The following is a 19,101-nucleotide window of genomic DNA, read 5'->3' on the forward strand; positions in this document are numbered from 1 at the left end:
ACATACGCACACACACACACACACACACGCACGCACGCACGCACGCACGCACGCACGCACGCACGCACGCGCGCGCGCGCGCTTACACGCACGCACACATACGCACTTTCATGTCAGTCTGCTAAAATACGTCTGCTAAAATACGTCTGCTAAAACACCCTAGGAGCCAGGGCATGATTGTGTGACATTCTACTCGTTAACATAAAGCATTTTTGTTCATTCATATGTATATATATATCTTTTATTCCTTGGTAGTTTTTACAGCTTCAACGTGCGTATTCGTATTCGTGAAATATTCGTATTCGCATGCATATATCGTGATACGTATCGTATTCGTGACCTAGTGTATTCGTTACAGCCCTATTACACAGTCATGCTTGTTTTTAATTTGGGGTGTGTCCAATAAAAAGTCTTGTTGCTCATATATATGCCGTGAAATACGGTACATAATTTCACTTATGTAAACGTGTTTTATAAGCTATATACGAAGGATCCGGATCACACTGTCAATCAGGAATGAGAAATAATCTGACAAAGGCGTTTTTGAGAATAGAGTACACGTACATGAAACAAATTCCAAACTCAAGATATTACATCATTTAACTGCCTAACTATACATTTGTTTATGCATTAAAAAAGAGTTTGATGCTTTCTAATACACCTATACTGTGATTGTGCCACAAGGTCAAAATACAACTCCCTGCAGATATTTTTTATGGTTTTAGTAAACTGCTATTATTTGTTTTAATAGTAATTTTATTAAACACACTAGGTAGGGTACAATACAAGCAATATGGCCAGCCGTACTAATGATTAGTATCAAAATAATCTTACAACCCACTACGATTTCTATCCCTAAATGATCCCTCAATTACTGGAATATTATTTGTTCAACAGAGTTCTCTGCTCTTCCTCTTTTTCCCAACGTCCTTATATACTTTTTTGGTTTTACTGTGTCTCTAACAGTTGTTGAGATTTAATGATATTATACTGTATATTTCCTTCATCTTCATTTTCTCCAGCAGATACACTCACTCTTCCTCAATTGTTGTCACGATTGCCATACATCAGGCGATAGTATCAAATAATCACTTCAGTTCAATCAACGAATGAGCTACAAATACCGTATATGATCGCGCAATAACCGCAAGATTTCAACCCTGTATTTGCTCTGCGGTTTATAAGTGCGCCATACCGTGAGGGGAAATGAACTAGGCGCAATACTTGGTTACCCGATTCAAATTGAGGAGCGGCTTATAGGCGCCTGCGGTTATTACACGATCATATACGGTACTAGAAATCACAGCAGCTCACCTGTGAAATGCTAACATGTAACGCTGCGGCTCTGCAGTACTTCAAACAGCTGAAGCCTTCGTCTGGTCCCGATTCCATCAATTCCAATCAATCGTATAATCAATGGAATTTAGTGCGGAGGTACATAACCAAGGTTCCTGCTCCGAACGTTGACACTGTGGTGACCATTGGTAGTGTGGACAGCAGCCCAATCGTTGACATACCATGCCCACTGCAAAATGTAAACGAATTGCGGTTAAAAAGAGATCTCTGCGCTCAAGATTTTATCAACAACTAAATCGGGCATTCATTCCACTATAGTTCATAGGGTGTTTCGTAAACCGATGCGTCCTCCACACAATATTACATTTTGTTGGCCCCGTTACATTATATTGTCACGCATCACTGTGTGCAGGACCTGAATGATAGAGAAATTAGCAGACCATCATGAAGTCTGGAGAAATTTTCGACAAGAGTAGTGAGTGGTCTCGACGATTACAAAGTTTACAAGACCGAAATAAAATTGTAGCAAATCAAGCGTAAATTTAATTATCCCTAGAGTCATCAACAGGGAGGTCAGCCCCTAGCTGACATCTCAGCGTGGACCATCTGCGAGAGACTACGACAAAGAAGATGAAGAAGCATAAATTAAACACCATCTCAAACTAGAGCACTCGGAGAGCACAGACCTCCGCCAAGGCAGCTGAATTCTCTCACTGTGAAAATTTTTATTTATTAATTAATTAATTAAGTGGGAAAATTAATTAATTAATTAATTAATTAATTGCATCCGGATCACCACCACTATTGATAGATAGATATTCGCTGAGTGCAAGCGTGCAGGTGGGGGAGGACTGTGGTTGCCCCTTAGCCTGTGGTTGCGTGTTTGTAAGTCTACAGCCAGCGCACCTAGCGGAAGTGAACTGAAACGTGCATGTTCACAAACACACAAACCAACACTCAAACACACGCCGGTGAAAACATAACCTCTGCCAAGCCCCTGGCGGAGGTAACAACGCAGTGGAATACGTGAATGACGTAACACTCGTTCATTCATTCACGAGGTGAAGCACGATAGTTCATAGGTAACGGCAAGTGAGCAATGACTGAATATTTATGCTTTTCAAATACAGCAAGGTACTGTGAATTGTGTTCGTCACCCACGTGCCATTTGAGTAGGTCACACCCAACTTTAACCCGCCCAAATTTTTTTTATATCTGGCACCGTGGTGGGCTGGGCAAGAATTGTAGCCTACCTATTGGTGAAAAACTAAACCTTGAAGCCTTGAATAAACAGAAGCAATGTCAACGAGATAATAACGCTTTGCAAGTCAGGCCGTACCTCGATTTTTTATCTGAGAGTTTTTCACACCTCGGTGTCGGTTGCAAGTACAACCTGTTACCACGCACGCACACGCGCACGCACGAACGCAGGCACGCACGCACGCATGCGCGCAAGCATATACATACACACACACGCACGCACGCACGCACGCACGCACGCACGCACGCACGCACGCACTCACCTCGTACAGCCGTGGGCGAGCCGGGTTCCGAATATCATCACGGCACCGCCGATGATGGCGTGCGACTTAGTCACTCCCATCGCGTCGCCGAGAGACTGGGATGCACGAGCGGAGAGGTAGCCTCCCAGGGCTGCTCCTCCCATGAACACCACCTGCAAAGCAACGAGGAAAGCGAGTGTGAATCAGCGGTGGCGGCGACGGTCGCGCGGCGCCGACTTCCAAAGTTCGGCGAGGATCGCGTTAAATAACTGCTTGATGTCATGCTCAGAAAAAAATTACGAACGTCGACCCAGGGGGACGCATCCCGGCAGCACACAAAACACAAAGATTGCGTTCCAAAAGAAGCTCAGGGAAAACGAGCACGTGCAGGTAGATTCGCATCAAATATAACCGATTAGGGGATATCAATTAGGGGCCGCAGTGGTTCTTAACCATTTTTGAGTCATGGACCGCTTTGAGAATCTGCTGAAAGCTACGGACTCTCCACTGAAAGCTACACTAAATTCTCCAGAAAAATGCACATGAGCACATAAACACAATATTTTGCATACAATGGGGTTCACTGACCCCCTGATGCCCATCCACGAACCCCAAAGAGGTACCGTGGACCACAGGTTAAAAACCCCTGGATTAGGGGATACGATTTAGGATGCTTCGTCCTTTTCGCGTCGAGGGTACAAATTCCGCAGGTGCACGCAGGTCCTCCTTCCCGTTCTCTCACCTGCCACCAGTTGACCATGCCGGAGCGAGTCTTCGTCAGGTAAGGCGAGAGCTTCTGAAGCGGCTTGCAGCAGAGAAGCTGAGAGGTGACTGTGCAGTAACTCGTGCTCGCGCCGATATGCTTCGTCATCATCTGCACGATCGGGATTTGCAGCAGTCCGATGATGATGCCTGAAGCCATGCCAAGATGTCGTCAGTGTGATGGTGACACTACAGTTATCATCCTCTACAAGGTGCGAAATTAACGGGAGTTCGCTGCCAGACTCCCTGATTTTATATATGCAGGAGTCCGTGTGACTCTCTGAAAATTCTGCCATACTAACTAGTTCGTTCCAGAGCACGGCCTCGCCGAATTACCGTATTTTTTCAGCAAATGTCCAAAGAAAATTTTGCAGACATGCAACTGCATGAATCTTCAAAATAAGCGCATGCGTTATTGTTAATATCTTTAATTTTTAACTTCAGACTGCAGACTCCCTCATTTTGCCTCGGACTCCTTCTTTTTAAGGGCCTTGTTCAAAAGTTAATTTCTACCCCTGCTCTATCTGCATCTCTCATCTCTATATATCCATCTCTCATCACATATCTGTGTTAACTCAGGGTGTTCACTCGTCAATTCAATTCAACTCAATTCAATTTAATTTATTTACACATATTAATTACATTCTGGAGGTAACACATTAGTTAAGCAAGTTAATAGATAATAACCAAATAAAACTAAATAAATAGAAAGTGATGGAGGGCGAAATGACAATTCAGTAAATATTAGTCCTCAGGTCATATGGCACCATATATTAAAGTCAGGTAGTAATATGCTTGAAAACTGCGTAAAGGGTTGTGATGGGAACTATAATATAGGAAACAATTTCCAATTCGGTATCTAAACATGAATAGTTGGCATTATACACATGCAACACAGAAATGTAATTAACTGTCAAAATTCTAAATATATACAGTCACGTAGTAATATACTTGAAACCTGCATAAAGGGTTATGATGAGAACTATATATATAGGAATTAATTCCCAATTCAGTATCTAAACCTGAATAGGCAGCAGTGAACACATGCACCGCAGGAATGTAATTAACTGTCCAAATTCTATATATATACAGCCAGGTAGTAATATGCTTGAAAACTGCATAAAAGGTTGTACGGAGAACTATATAGGTTATTAATTTCCAATTCAGTATCTAAACATAAATAAGTAGCAGTGAACGCATGCACCGCAGGAATGTAATTAACTGCTCAAATTCTAAATACGTACATCGCTGCCCTACAATATTGTCACTCTACCAGCAATAATAAATCTAATTAGATTTCAATACTAGGTTGTGAACTTTTAGAATTCACTTTACCTGTTGAGTAAGGTGCCCAGGAGACTCGTGAGAATAAACCTACACTTGCATCGGAGACAAACACCTGTAAATATGATACCAAATTACATCCGCTATTGTCGTATTATATAATAACGTATAGATGGGCCGATGACCACATAAATATATGCTTGAAGCGCTAACATTTAAATCTGCGAGGTCAGCATCCGTATTCAACACTTACTAGGCATAACAATGCCATTAGTTAGAAAAAATTACATGATTGACAAAAATTTGAAGTCGAGTGTTAATGGCAGAGAGCCCAGGTAGGTAGCAGATTTTAAATGCCAAGAGATTTATCGTATAGTGAAAAAGCATATTCTTGCGGGTCTAAAACCAACAAAGATTACAATTTTACTTACGTCATCTTCCCAAGGAAAAGAGTATTCGAGGGCCATGACTACTCCTGCAGTAAGCAGTGCCAACGGTGGACCGAGGAAGAAATAGGGAGTTGAAAACATTGCCTGCAACCTGCAGGTAAATTTTAGACCATGGTAATACCCTGGGACCATGCGATAATTCAAACGAACATAAAAATGACAACGTTGAATTAAAACATTTAAAAATAATGGAGTAACCATTTATTATTGGAAAATATCGTCACATATTAAGTTATATTACGAAATATAGTTTTCGCTTCTCCGAAATTGGAAATCTCAAATTAGCCCGTGGACACTTCGCCACTGCAAAGTACCTCTGCACTCTTGCGCAACAAAAGTCAACAAACGAACTGCTACGCGGGGGGCGCGTGATTTAGATAGCGACGACCGGGGGGGGGGGGGGGGGGTCACGTACGTGTATTTCTCCGGGGACATCGGTGACTTTGGTGAGGTAAAAGCGGCGAAGAGAGGTTCGAGCAAACCATAAGTGAGAGCACCGATCATGCCTCCTAGCACCGTGTATCCTGCAAGATAAAACGCGAACGTCAATACGACGGCACGCACATACCGCGCGAGGCTGACGATTCGGAGACAGGTAGAAGAGAATTCTGTCGCTGTCGTAGTGTGCGAGGAAAACGTTGCAATGTTGCTTACCTGCATTCTCTACTCCTGCTCCTAGCTGAACAACTGCCAGCTCAGGTGTCTGCAAAGAATCGTACGAATATTCTATTGCACGAAGCGGCTTTCAAAACCATTTAGTCGAGTTTTGATCTTAAAAGTTAGTGGCTTTTCACGCGCAAAAGTACAGCACCGACTATGCATTTTATTCTATAGACGGAAGTATAAATGGAGGGATTGAGGGACACACTTGGCATGGTCAGATGTGCTAAACCCTTGCTGGTGCTTGATCGGCTAGTTTACATTCGATATCATTTTGCTCTTACATGATAGTCATGCCACAAGGAACATTATTCAAGTTTATATGCGCACAGTATGCACCACACGCTTAGAAATAGAGTGATACTGTATTGATCTCGTATTACTACTAAGCTACGCAAAAAATACGCACCACAAATTCCAAATAACATAGCTAAAATATAAAGGTAAATATGACCTTGAGGTATTATATCAAGAGCATATAAAGAAAGAGAGCGTACAACGGTGAAATGCTGAAACCATGTTGCAGTATTAGTCGAATTAAGAAACTTTGCCCGTTTTATTTTGACGATTCCTTGCGGTATTATTGATCAGCTGTCCTATCTTACTAATATAAAACAAACCGCTTGTCCCTACGATGCTCCTACGCTGAGATAATGAGCGGAGAAAATCTTGTATTTTCGCCGAAAACCGACTCAAGATCACTGTTTACTGCGACCCTCTCTCGCTTTGTGGCCAGTGTGTTGCTTCCGGTCGCCGCTGTGTAGCGCCATGGTAGCGCTGACTCATTACGTCAGTACTACAGAGATTACTACACATCCAGCGTGAGGTGGGCACAGGTGGGGGTCATCACTATGGCAATCAATAACAGTCGTCACTCATTTCATTTGTCAATCATTGACGGAAACACGCGAGGTTTCCCGAAGTTATCTCAAAGCGAGAGACAGTCGCAGTAAACAGTGATCTCGAGTCAGTTTTCGGCGAAAATACCAGATTTTCACCGCTCATTATCTCAGCGTAGGGGCATCGTAGGGACATGAGGTTTGTTTTTTATAAACAAGGTAGGACAGCTGATCAATACTGCAAAGAATCGTCAAAATAAAACGGGGAAGTTTCTTAATTCGACTAATACTGCAACATGGTTTCAGCATTTCACCGTTGCACGCTCTCGTTCTTTATACGCTCTGTGTGTGTGCGTGCGTGCGTGCGTGCGCGTGCATCTGAGTGTGCATCTGAGTGTGCGCATGTGCGTGTGCATGTGGGTGCACGTGTGTGCGTGCCCACGTGTGTAATCAAGGTTAACTGACATAGCAACATATTCTGAGACAAAGTCCACCATTTGCACTTAGTGGATACTGTCTGATAAACGACAGGCTCGTGATCTGCGATGTATCCATATTCAGCCAGCGTTAGGCAGATTGAAAATGACTACAGCTGCTGCATCATATCATCTAAGTGGAAAATAATAGATGTACATGTGGCCCTGTTGAGTAATTAATGGATCATCAGAATGACAGGTGTGCTCTGTCTCACCTGTAGCTAATAAGCAACCCTGCCACGAAATGCTCATCCACACTTTCTACTAGTGAAACAGCTGTACTTGACATACAAGATGAAGGAAAGTGAAAGGATGGCAATTTAACTATAATTCAATTAATTATTTTATACAGAATTCGGCAGAAGATTCAAACAATCGATCTGCATACAATTTCACACACTGGAATTATTTATAAAATAGTGAAATTTCATAGGACATCAATGCAATGAAATCTTTAACACTATGATAGTTTTTTTCATAGACATTATGTGCTCATATAATGATGGAAATTTCATTTCACAATAATAGTAAAGATGGCTTTATTGTGATGTGCATATGATATACCACCATAATATGATTCATAAAATTTTTCAGTTAATGATAACACACAGAATTAAGTTTCCACTTAATAAACACACACCGCCACGTTCGCTTGACGCCGTAAAGCAAGCGGTACCACTTGGTTCAACTTACAGCTCCACAGAGGGCAATGCCAATACCCTGAAGAGTTCCACCAAGAGTGCATGCCAACACACCCTTGTTGTTGTTCTTCAGACCGTTGAGATGTTCCTGCAGCATCTGGCGAGTTGATGGGTGGCTGTCTGGTAGAACCATCATCATACTGAACGACAGCATTCCTACGCAAGACAAAATCAACTTGAAGTGATAACGTCATTGTAAATAGTAAAAGTAGAAAAATTATCCCCTTTTTCACAAAATGGAAGTGATTCTGGTCACTTTTTATGATTAAATTTCTGCATTAAGCCTATGCTTCCCATTTTGCTATTCCGTTCAATGTGAACAAACACTCGTGACTGATACATAGCCCATAGCAAGCATTTAATGTCGTGATCAGAATATCAAATTGCCCAGATTTTTTGAATTTTTAACTAGTCGAAAAACAATTTTATCAGGTAAGAATTTGAGGATATATTTACTGCCATTGATACTTACTTTTTATGTAAAAAAATTGCAACAATTTTTTTTTACAAATATACACCATAGAAAATTCGTGACGTAGTCAATTTAAGTCGAATTTCCAGGCATTCTAAAGTATATCTCACGTAAATAATAAAGATTATTATCAGTGACAGTGAACAATTTAGAACACATAATATCAGGGCAAGGTGATGCTTCCCTGTGTGTGTACGTGCATTTTGGCTTTTTTCACATCATGATCAGTGACTAGTTGTAATATTATGGATCAACTCATGTTGTTAGTTGGCAGTTGGTATAATATTTATTGTTCTGAGGAGCCATCCTCAAACACAGCTCACGCTTCCAAGCACACGTAGCAGAGAGAGCGAGTCTCTCGTAGAATCTCGTACACTCTCGTGTACGTCATAACGTTACATCATTACAGTGGTTGCATTAGCAAGGACTAGCTTTCATCAACAATAATTAGATTTTCGTCCTCTCATCTCTACCCTTCAGAATTATATACTATACTTGTGATTACAAGTATCATCTTCTTTGTCTATCATTCGTCTTTAGGTCATTATTACAATCGATATTCCTCTTTCTGTTTCCTCAACACAGTCACTGTATAACGTGAAGTGCAAAATTACACAAATGTTATATAGCCTTACAGCTAACGTGGATCTATGACTAGCACTGCATACCCGTAGCTATTGCTGACAGCCAGACCTTGTCCATTAGAAATTTCTCCAATCTCAGTTGGGCATGGATAGTACCTGGCTCAAACACTGAAAAATATAGAAACATATAATTATAAACGATTGATATGCAAAAATATACTGAAATGCAGTCAAATCAGTGTTAGCAAACACTTTTGTAGAATGATCAACTGTCTGTAAAAGCCATTTTTTGGAATTTTTCCATTTTTTCAGAATGACCCTTTTATACAGGTTGGATTCCAGCTATATTTGCAATATGTGACCCGCTCCAGCATAATACGGACTAAGTCGCAAGTCATTGTTTTGAGTAATGAGCACGCACACATGTCAATTCTGAAAATGGCCTACCTGGACAAAAATGAGATTTTTACAAAAATAAGTTCCTAAGTGCATATTTAATCTGGATATATAGGTTTAGATATCTCTAAATTATTATGGTCATTTTTAATTTAAAAAAAATAAAATAAAATAAAAATTTTGAAGGGCCCTTGGATGGACAATTTACTTCGTCTTTGGAACTAATTAATGTATAATTGGGTTTAATGATATTAATGAGATCATTAGTAAATCAAGTGGTGAGCAACCATACCACACATCAAGCAAATTAATAATCACTTAAGGCTCAATGCTGTCAATCTATTCCACCAGCTGTTGATAATTAAATAATAAAAAATTTAAATCTGGAGCTGGACAACTAATTAACAATGTAACATGCATTTAACAAACGATGGTGAGAAGCTTGCTGTGATATGGCAGCAAACCTAGGTTATAACTGTTATATACGCCTTTGTGTGTGTGCTCACAGGATGTGGCAAGGGTAGATGACTTTGCAGTTTATTTCCACCCTTTATATTTTAAAGTATCTACATAATGCTACTCTGAAATTTAATACATTTGCTGCTGATATGGCAACTGCTGTGTAAATTTTTTAATTAAATCCTTCCCGCGCCTTCATACGCATAGCGCATGGTTACATGGCGCATAGGGCGGTGCCTATCTCCGTGTCAGTAACCCTGAGGCCCCGCAGCTGGTTTCACAGTAAATGCTACAGTAGGGGGTTAGTCCACTGGTAGCACTGCGAGTTAACTTGCCACACTCTATCTCTATTTGCTGAATGCTAAGGCCAAACAAAAAATAGGTGTGTTTCCGGTCGACCGACCGTCCCTAGATTATTAGGGCCGACCCTAAACTTTTTTTTCAAAAAAAAAAATTTATACTTTTTTTTTTTTTATTTTAAATTTGACAGACAAAACTTGAGATTTTTTACTACAAACACGTTCTGTACTTGCTTACTAACTTATCCCTACCTATACACCACTTTATAGCATGCATCAGAGGGATATTAGGAACCGAAGAATAAAAAAAATAATTAACAAAAAAAAAAATTCCCTACCTACCTACCCTACTTTTGTTTTCGATGCAATAGGAAACACACCTATTTTTTTGTTTGGCCTAAGCAGAGAAGCTGTGTGTACCATTTTTCAAATCTTTGGTATGACCCGGCCGGGAGTTGAACCCCCGACCTTCCACATACGAGGCGAGCACTCAACCATTGAGCCATCACAGTGGTACCAACTGCTGTGTAATTTGATATAATTTCTGTTCTATTCTGTTCTATCCTTTTTTCTAAATCTTTCTTTCTGTTAAACGTATTCCTTGTCCAATTCCTGTGTAAAAAATTACCAGAAACCAACGTAATCAGCAGGTACCACAGCATACTATAGGTTGCAAGTTTCGCCCGGGCCACTTCATCTTTCATTGCTCTAAAAATCTACATGAACTCTCTGACAGTTGTATTCAGGGCTCGAATTAACCGACGGCACCGACGGCAATTGCCGTCGGTGCCCCTATCAATCGCCGTACTGCCCCTGAAAATCCAACCCGACCTACGGCAGTCACCTGCCTTGCCCTTTTGTGTAATTGCCGTCGGTGCCCTTTAATCTACTGCCCTGGTTTCGTTTTTATTCGAGTCAACATAACACGTGCGCGTGTGTGCGTGCGTGCTGTTGTTGCAATGATGAGCTTGAAACCGATAGTCGCAGGAGGGAATAATGACAGCATCGGATAATTATACGCTCCTGATAGCGGGCATATAAAATTTCTTGTTACTGTACTTCAATTAGCAGAGGGGGGTACAGGGGTCGGTGTTACGGTGTAAGCTTACATGGGGGCATATTGTTTTGTACATTAAAAGCAAGACGATGTTGATGTACTAATTTGTTATGAGTTTTCCTTTATTTTACAAAAGTGCCTTGGTGCCCTTCTCAAATTTTGAGAGTTGCCTTGGAGCCTTTTAAAATTGCCTCTGCCCTTCCATTTTAAAGAAAATTTAAGGCGATTTCTCACATGCCCTAAGAAAATTGCCTTGCCCTTCTCGTCGCTTAATTCGAGCCCTGGTTGTATTACATTCTTTCATTCATTCATGCATACCAATGACAATGTTTTGTTTTCTCTGGATTGCACAAATGCACCCTAGCTGTCAATCCAATATTAAAGGTTCAACTATTAATATTTCCCTAAAACTGTTTCTTCTATTGATATATTCAACCATTCATCTTACATTTGATATATTTTTGAGATATCTACATGCCTGACATCCAGAAATCATAATATTATAATCACAGTTATCCACATCTACAGTAGGATAGTACAGTACGTGTGACACTGTACTATATCCTACTGTAGATGTGGATAACTGTGTGATTATAATATGATTTCTTATAAAAATCATAATACCATAACACCATAATAGTATCATAAGATCATAATAGTACCATAAGATCATCTGGAGCTGTGTGCTCCATGCCAGTGTCACTGGCATATGGAGCACACGTACAGCTTACGCTGAGACGGTCTATGTCACTCGCAGCTAGGGCCTGCATACCTCCCAACTCTCATTGGTTGATACAAATATAGTTAATTTTAAAAATTAAATTCTAAGTAGTGTTAGGGTTAGGATTAGGGTTAGGGTTAGGATTAGGGTTAGGGTTAGGGTTAGGGTTAGGGTCACAATGCACCATAAAAGGAATTATTAAAACAGGAGTTTCAGGCACGTGATTTGTATCAACCAATGAGAGTTGGGAGGTATGCAGGCCCTAGCTGGCGAGTGTCTATGTCACCCAGGAGTACTGCCAGGAACGATACCCTGGACACTAATCTAAATATGCCGACCGTACCTCGCCTACTCAATAACCGAAAGTCTAGGGAGATGCCCTATCAGCCGTACTCGCCTAACCCTAACCATATGAGATAGTTACACAGGAGTACAGTTCCGGGCAAGTACCCTCGGGAACATAGACGACTATCGAGCACAGCGTTACGGAGTTACCATGACATGAGGATTGTTAATGCCCAAATGGCGATAATAAATTATTATAATTATCGTTAGACCGTAAGGTGTACTAATGTATTTGAGGACGTGTATTCGCTCGAATGACCATGATGCTGTACTGTGAGCGGCTACAGGGCTAAAGTAACGCGACAGGCGAACATCACTGGGCCAGCGATCAAGCCCGCACAGAGCGAGCACACGGTGTGGGGGGCGGGGGCTGGGGGGGGGCGGGGGGGTAGGGGGAGGGGGGACCGTGGGGAAGAAGGGGGACGGTGCGGGGGCGCAGGGGGCGGGGGGGGGGGGGGGGGGGTGGGAGAGGGATTCGGCGGGGGGCGGGGGGGGGGGGCCGCGGGGGGGCGGGCGGGGGATCTGAGGCCGGGAGGAGGATGTGGAGATGCCGGCGGGCGGGTAGCGGGGCGGCTCGGAGACGCTCGAACGCGGACCCGTGGATAGGGCAGGCAGGCGGTAGGGCAGGGCGGAGTGAAGCGGATGGGGGGGACGAGCGCGGGGGGGCGGCGGGGGGGGGGGCGGGGGGCGGGGGGAGGGGGGTGGGTTGGGGGGGTCGGGAGGGAGTTGAGGGGAGGCGGGGGGGGTGGGGGGGGAGGGGAATGGGTAGGCGAGCGCCGGGAGGGGTTGAGCGGCACGAGCCGCGGGCGGCCATTGAACTATATATATACAACAGTTGTATATAATATACGAGGCTCAATGGCGCAAGCGCGATTTTGCTTGTAGCGTGCGGGCTTGATCTTGCTGCAGTTGACACGAACACGCAAGTTCTAAAAATTCCGGTTAAACCTTAACTGCTGACACAACAGACCCGCTTTTTTCTCAGGCACAACCCGCGCCGAAGAAAACATCCAGTGCCGGGCAGAACAATGCGGATCTTCGACTAGGATGGGGGTGTCCAAAACTACCACAAGCGAGAGTGTGCGGGAAGCAGAGTCCGGCGGTCTTATGTCCGGGTGGGATTAGACTAACCGGCTGCCATATTAGAAGCAAAAGGTACTCCCAAAGAAGAGAGCGAGCTACGGAGAGACGGTAATGAGTCGAACGTTTTTGTTTGCATGTTGTTATGAACAGGAGGTGAACCCGCGCTTGGTCTCCATTTTAGACAGCTGGCTGGACGCCATGACTGATTAATGAACACGTTAGAACTGATGTCCGGGGGAATTACGTCTAATGAAGCTTCGAACGCTCGTGTATAGCTGACAGAAGCGGAGATGAAACATTAAACGGAATTTAGATGCAAAGGTTACAGCGCTTCTTCCAGGACAGCTTATCGACAGTTTGCGGCGCCCTCTATTAGACGTATATTGAGAACCGGCCGGGATACCCATATCTGTCGTTCCGCGTTTCTTTCGCCGACGATTTTATGAAATCGGTATTATTATACAGGTATTATTATGGAAAATATAAATAATACGCACGTATAAACGACACTATGTTGTTTTTGTAATGTCGTTGTCATCAATTTACGTACATTCAAAGCACATTTTGATTTCCTAAACCCCTTTCGATTTCGCTGTGGCGTCATCAGGTCATTCCCGTTTTCTATGCCGTGTCATTAGCGATTAGGGTTCTATGAGGTTTAAGGTGTTTATATCAGTTAAAATTGACAGTTATATTGCCCAAGAAAGCTATACGACCAAACATGGATGATTCGGCTATAATCGAAGACAGTAATGAATTGAACGAGGTATATAGGTTTAATTGTGAAAGCTTATTATTCATTCATCTGCGCCTGTGTATTGAGAATGTCAAGCCGCCATTTTTGTAGATCGTATTTGTAGTACAGTGACCAAAATTTCTGTATTCAGTACTAAGGTTGGCTTAGCAACACATCACAGTAAGAAACACAAAGTTTAGTAACTAAATGCTAAACAGTACTATCTACGTATATATACATTCAATACATATATGCATATATTGTGAAATGGTTTTTACTTTTACTTTTAGTTTTAGTAAGTTTGGTTGCACAAATTCTGAAATTGCCACAATCCTAGTTCCTACTTTGGCATATTTCAATTATTTGGCGTTCGTGCCGTTTTCTTTCACAACTATGTTAAACTAAAGTTGTTTATCAGTTGACAGAATCACTCGGTAACACCTACGCAAGTTAATCAGTGCAGAAACGTAGTACTCTTCTGCTTTACGAACAACAATTACCGTCTTCGAAATCGCTCGTAAGTTGATAACCGCTCGTTCTGTTTTTGTTTCAGATGTCGACGGAGTTGAGTCCGGTGAGCAGCCCCGTGCAGGCCAGCCCGATCACGCGGATAATTCCGGAAACATTCAGAACACTGTCAACGGACTCGATGACGAAACTTCGTGTTCCGAGATCGCAGTTCACGTCGGAACGCGACACGTGTGCAGACTGTTTCGACCACTGGTCCGAATCGGACCAGGTGGAATTCGTGGAATATCTCATATCGCACATGTGCCACACTCAGCACGGCATCATCAATTCCTACTTGAAACCGTTGCTGCAGAGAGACTTTATATCCCTACTACCGAGTGAGTGTTGAATCGGGGATGGATTTTGTTTTCGGCTGATTAGGACTGGAAGCGATTCGATCGTGCGGGAGTGTGGTTAGAGATCGCTCAAGTTAGCCAAGTTCATGCCACTCATTTTATTGGAAGCAGTATGCCATTTGTGTACAGAAATTACGCGTGTATCAGGCCACCCTTAAAAAATCGTTTGTTTTCCCTTTACCTACTCGCCTCTCAGGGTACCGAGTAGGTAGGTAGGTGAAAAAATCTTTTTTATTTTGTTTTGACAAGATGTGCACGTATGTATAATGTATATTGTATATTCACTTTTGTGTATAATATGTTTTTGCATAACAAATTTGATTATTTTTTTTGCGAAACGAAATAATTTTTGTTTTGTTTAAATAGGCCAATAAAATGTCTCGAGTAGCGGCGTTTTGGCGAGTCGGTCGGTAAAGGGGAAATGAGCAATATTTTATCTTAGGCCTCAACAAACATGCACCCATAGTCCCAGACCCACTCTTACACATAAAACACACACATATGCCCAGGGTTTTAGTCTTCTGTGAGATAATATAAAATTGCAGGTGTCATGAAAGATAATGCATGTTTGTTTTTGCATGTAATTTTATGCGATTTAATGATTTCCTAAATGATATTGAAATATAATTATTTAACGGTAATAAATTTCAGGTAACAGTATAGAGTGTAGTGCATTTGTACATGTACATTCTGAGCCTGTTAGCAGTTAGATTTTGGGGTATACACAATTACCTAGTTACTGTAAGAAGGAACTACTATACGTTTTATTAAAATTTCAGAGCGTGGTCTTGACCATGTAGCGGAGAATATATTATCATACCTCGATGCAAAGTCACTGTGTGCAGCAGAACTGGTGTCCAAGGAATGGTACAGAGTGATCTCAGAGGGAAATTTATGGAAAAAACTCATAGAGAGGAAAGTACGAACAGACACGCTGTGGAGGGGTCTTTCCGAAAAGAGAGGATGGTAAGTTCCATCAAATTACAAAATTAAAGTCTGAATAAATATATATATGCATTAAAGAAGTATGTTATCGACATATAGTTTACTGAAAGACCACATCGAATTACTAGCTGTTTATATTGAAAAAAGAGGGTGACCGAATATACAATGTACACAGTAAATTACAATTCTACCAGTGGGAAAAGCACTAGAAATAATACTTGTACTGATGCGTTCAAACGCAGCGTGATTGATGTGATAACAATGAGGTAATATAAACAACCCCAACTCTATGTCTATAGGTCTACTAATGATGTCATTATTTTGTAATTTACGGTTTGCATTGTTTCAGGGCAAAATACCTGTTCAAACCAAAACCTGGCGAAACTCCAAAAGATCACACGTTTTACCGACGATTATACCCGAAGATAATCTCTGATATTGAGGTAGGAAAATCTAATAAAAAACTTTAGTCAGGATAACCTCTAACTTCTAAGCACCATGTAATGTGGAAAATTCTTTCCTGTTTAGTACGCTTTAGTTCTATTCAGTATCACCATTATGTTTATGTTTTCTGGGTGAACAAGTTGTATTAGATGTGGCAGTTCTTGCAAGGCTATTCATTTCGAATTAAGTAAGGTTATGTAAATTAATCAACTTAATTAAATTAATTTAGGTTAAGTAATTAATTAAGTAAGGTTACGTTGTTGAACGTTATCGTCATTTCTGTTTCGGTCTGCTTTCTTAGCAAATGTGTTATCTAAGAAATACTAGAGTATTCCTTAATATCATGTCATTCTAGTACTAAGAATTACTCAAACAAATATATACATTATTATGATTACATTTAGAAATACTCTCTAAAATGTAAAAAAACGTTTTTTTAGATTTATACATTTTAGTGTATTAGGCTTAAGTTATTATTTCACAGTATGATATAATTTGTAACACTAACAGCGACTTAATCAGCATATAGACCATGTCGACATGAGTGTCTGTATGCAGTCCATGAGTTTCATCTCTATAATATGTAGGTTTGTCTGAGAACGGTTTGCCGGTTTCCAGTTTTGCGGTGACTCACTTGTGAGCATGTAATATTCATGTTTGTGCACCTACCTATATTACACGTGTCTGTCTACCTACCTTCACATATATCACACTTGAATAAACGTGCACAGATCATCTGACCTGCTTTCAATTGTACGGCAGGCTTTTGTCAAGTGAAACGGGTCGTGCTGGTGTGATTTAAAAACACTCCTTTGTGCTTGGTTTTTATTTTCTGGTTATAATATGCCAATACAATTTGTACTATTTCTAAATAGCTAATTTTATAGCACCCACTGGCAAGTTATATCTATCCATGCGTTCCTCGGTCTCTACATTTCCACTCTATTCCCGCTTCTCCTTTTTCTCCTTACCTGCCGCCCTTCCACTCACCACCATCCCTGCGGCCCTGCCCCCCCCTCTCTCTCTCTCTCGCTCTCTCTCTCTCTCTCTCTCTCTCTCTCTCTCTCTCTCTCTCTCTATCATTCTCTCTCGCTGTCTCTGTCCCTGCCCCTCTCTCTCTCTCTCCGTCTCTCTCACTCACTTTCTCTCTCGCTCTCTCTGTCCCTCCCATCTATCTCTCCTTCTCTCCATGTCTGTCTGTCTGTCTCTCTCTCTCTCTCTCTCTCTCTCTCTCTCTCTCTCTCTCTTCTTCTCTCTCCTCCCTCCCTCCCTCCCCCCCTCCCCTCCCCTCCCTCTCTCTCTCTCTCTCTCTCTCTCTCTCTCTCTCCCTCCCTCCCTCCCTCTCTCCCTCCCTCCCTCCCTCCCTCTCTCCCCCCTCTCTGTGTGTATGTACAGTTATTCTACCGATGACTAACGGTAGCATCACACGAACTGGTGCGTGTAGTTTAGTCATGTGAATGTAATCGTGTTTACACATGTTTCTTGCAGGCGATCGACAACAACTGGAAGTGTGGCAGACACAACCTACAGAGAATCCACTGTCGCAGTGAGAACAGTAAGGGCGTGTATTGTCTGCAGTATGATGATACAAAGATCGTCAGCGGACTGAGAGACAATACGATCAAGGTGCGTGCGTAGGGTTCTAGGGACAAATACCCCCGGACAATTACCCCCCGGATTATTACCCCCTCGGACAATAGCCCCCCGGACAATTACCCCACGGACAATTACCCTCAATGCCATTTACCCTCCCGGACAATTACCCCCTCGGACAATCACGCCCCGGACAATAGCCCCCTGGACAATTACCCCCGGACATTTACCCCCCGGACAATTACCCCCCGGACAATTACCCCCCGGAAATTTTCCCCCCGGACATTTACTCAATTGTTGTTTATTATTTATTGTTGAGCAGTGTCGAGTGATACAGGGAGGTGGTCGAGGAGGAGGGAAGAAGGTGGTGGAGGAGGAGGGGAAGAAGGTGGGGAGAAGGTGGTGGAGGAGGAGGAAGGGGAGAAGGTTGAGGAGGAGGAGGAGAGGAGGAAGAGGAGGAGGTGGAGGAGGAAAATGGGAGAACGTGGAGAGAAGGTGGTGGAGGGGGAGAAAGTGGTGGAGGAGAAGGAAGGGGAGAAGGTGGAGGAGGAGGAGAGGAGGAGAGGAGGTGGAGGAGGAGGAGGAGGGGAAAACGTGGGGAGAAGGTGGCGAAAGAGGAGGAGGGGGAGAAGGTGGAGGAGGAGGAGAGGAGGTGAAGGAGGAGGAGAAGAGGTGGAGGAGGAGGGGGAGACGTGGGGAGGTGGTGGAGGAGGAGTAGGAGGAGTTAGAAGGCGAAGGAGAAGGTAGAGGTGGAGGAGGAGGGGGAGACGTGGGGAGGTGGTGGAGGAGGAGTAGGAGGAGTTAGAAGGCGAAGGAGAAGGTAGAGGTGGAGGAGGAGGGAGAAACGTGGGGAGGTGGTGGAGGAGGAGTAGGAGGAGTTAGAAGGCGAAGGAGAAGGTAGAGGTGGAGGAGGAGGGAGAAACGTGGGGAGGTGGTGGAGGAGGAGTAGGAGGAGTTAGAAGGCGAAGGAGAAGGTAGAGGTGGAGGAGGAGGGAGAAGAGGAGGAGGTAGAAAAGGGACAGGTGGTACAGGGAGGAGGTCGAGGAGGAGGGAAGAAGGTGGTGGAGGAGGAGGGGGAGAAGGTGGGGAGAAGGTGGTGGAGGAGGAGGAGGGGGAGAAGGTGGAGGAGGAG

At 42.9% G+C, this 19,101-nt stretch overlaps 2 protein-coding genes across 2 annotated transcripts in view; one reads left to right on the forward strand and one right to left on the reverse strand.

Annotated features, from left to right (window-relative positions):
- Positions 1–1,217: 1,217 nt before the first annotated feature.
- Positions 1,218–9,193, reverse strand: LOC106806410 (the record flags this gene model as incomplete). Its single annotated transcript, XM_014808336.1, is given in 9 exon segments — positions 1,218–1,525; positions 2,820–2,971; positions 3,541–3,710; positions 4,896–4,959; positions 5,276–5,384; positions 5,709–5,817; positions 5,948–5,996; positions 7,962–8,125; positions 9,110–9,193. Coding segments are annotated over 9 exon segments (1,013 nt in total), but the record flags the coding sequence as incomplete, so codon positions are not given.
- Positions 9,194–14,001: 4,808 nt separating this feature from the next.
- Positions 14,002–19,101, forward strand: part of LOC106806394 (beta-TrCP-like) — a 15,531-nt gene continuing 10,431 nt past the window's right edge. Inside the window, exons 1-5 of the mRNA XM_014808319.1 lie at positions 14,002–14,151; positions 14,675–14,969; positions 15,767–15,953; positions 16,282–16,375; positions 17,865–18,002. Coding sequence (XP_014663805.1) covers positions 14,107–14,151; positions 14,675–14,969; positions 15,767–15,953; positions 16,282–16,375; positions 17,865–18,002 — 759 coding nt within the window. The 5' untranslated portion in view covers positions 14,002–14,106. The remainder of the gene's footprint in view (positions 14,152–14,674; positions 14,970–15,766; positions 15,954–16,281; positions 16,376–17,864; positions 18,003–19,101) is intronic.

The sequence above is a fragment of the Priapulus caudatus genome, unplaced genomic scaffold, assembly GCF_000485595.1.
Source record: "Priapulus caudatus unplaced genomic scaffold, Priapulus_caudatus-5.0.1 Scaffold158, whole genome shotgun sequence".
Taxonomy (NCBI): domain Eukaryota; kingdom Metazoa; phylum Priapulida; class Priapulimorpha; order Priapulimorphida; family Priapulidae; genus Priapulus; species Priapulus caudatus.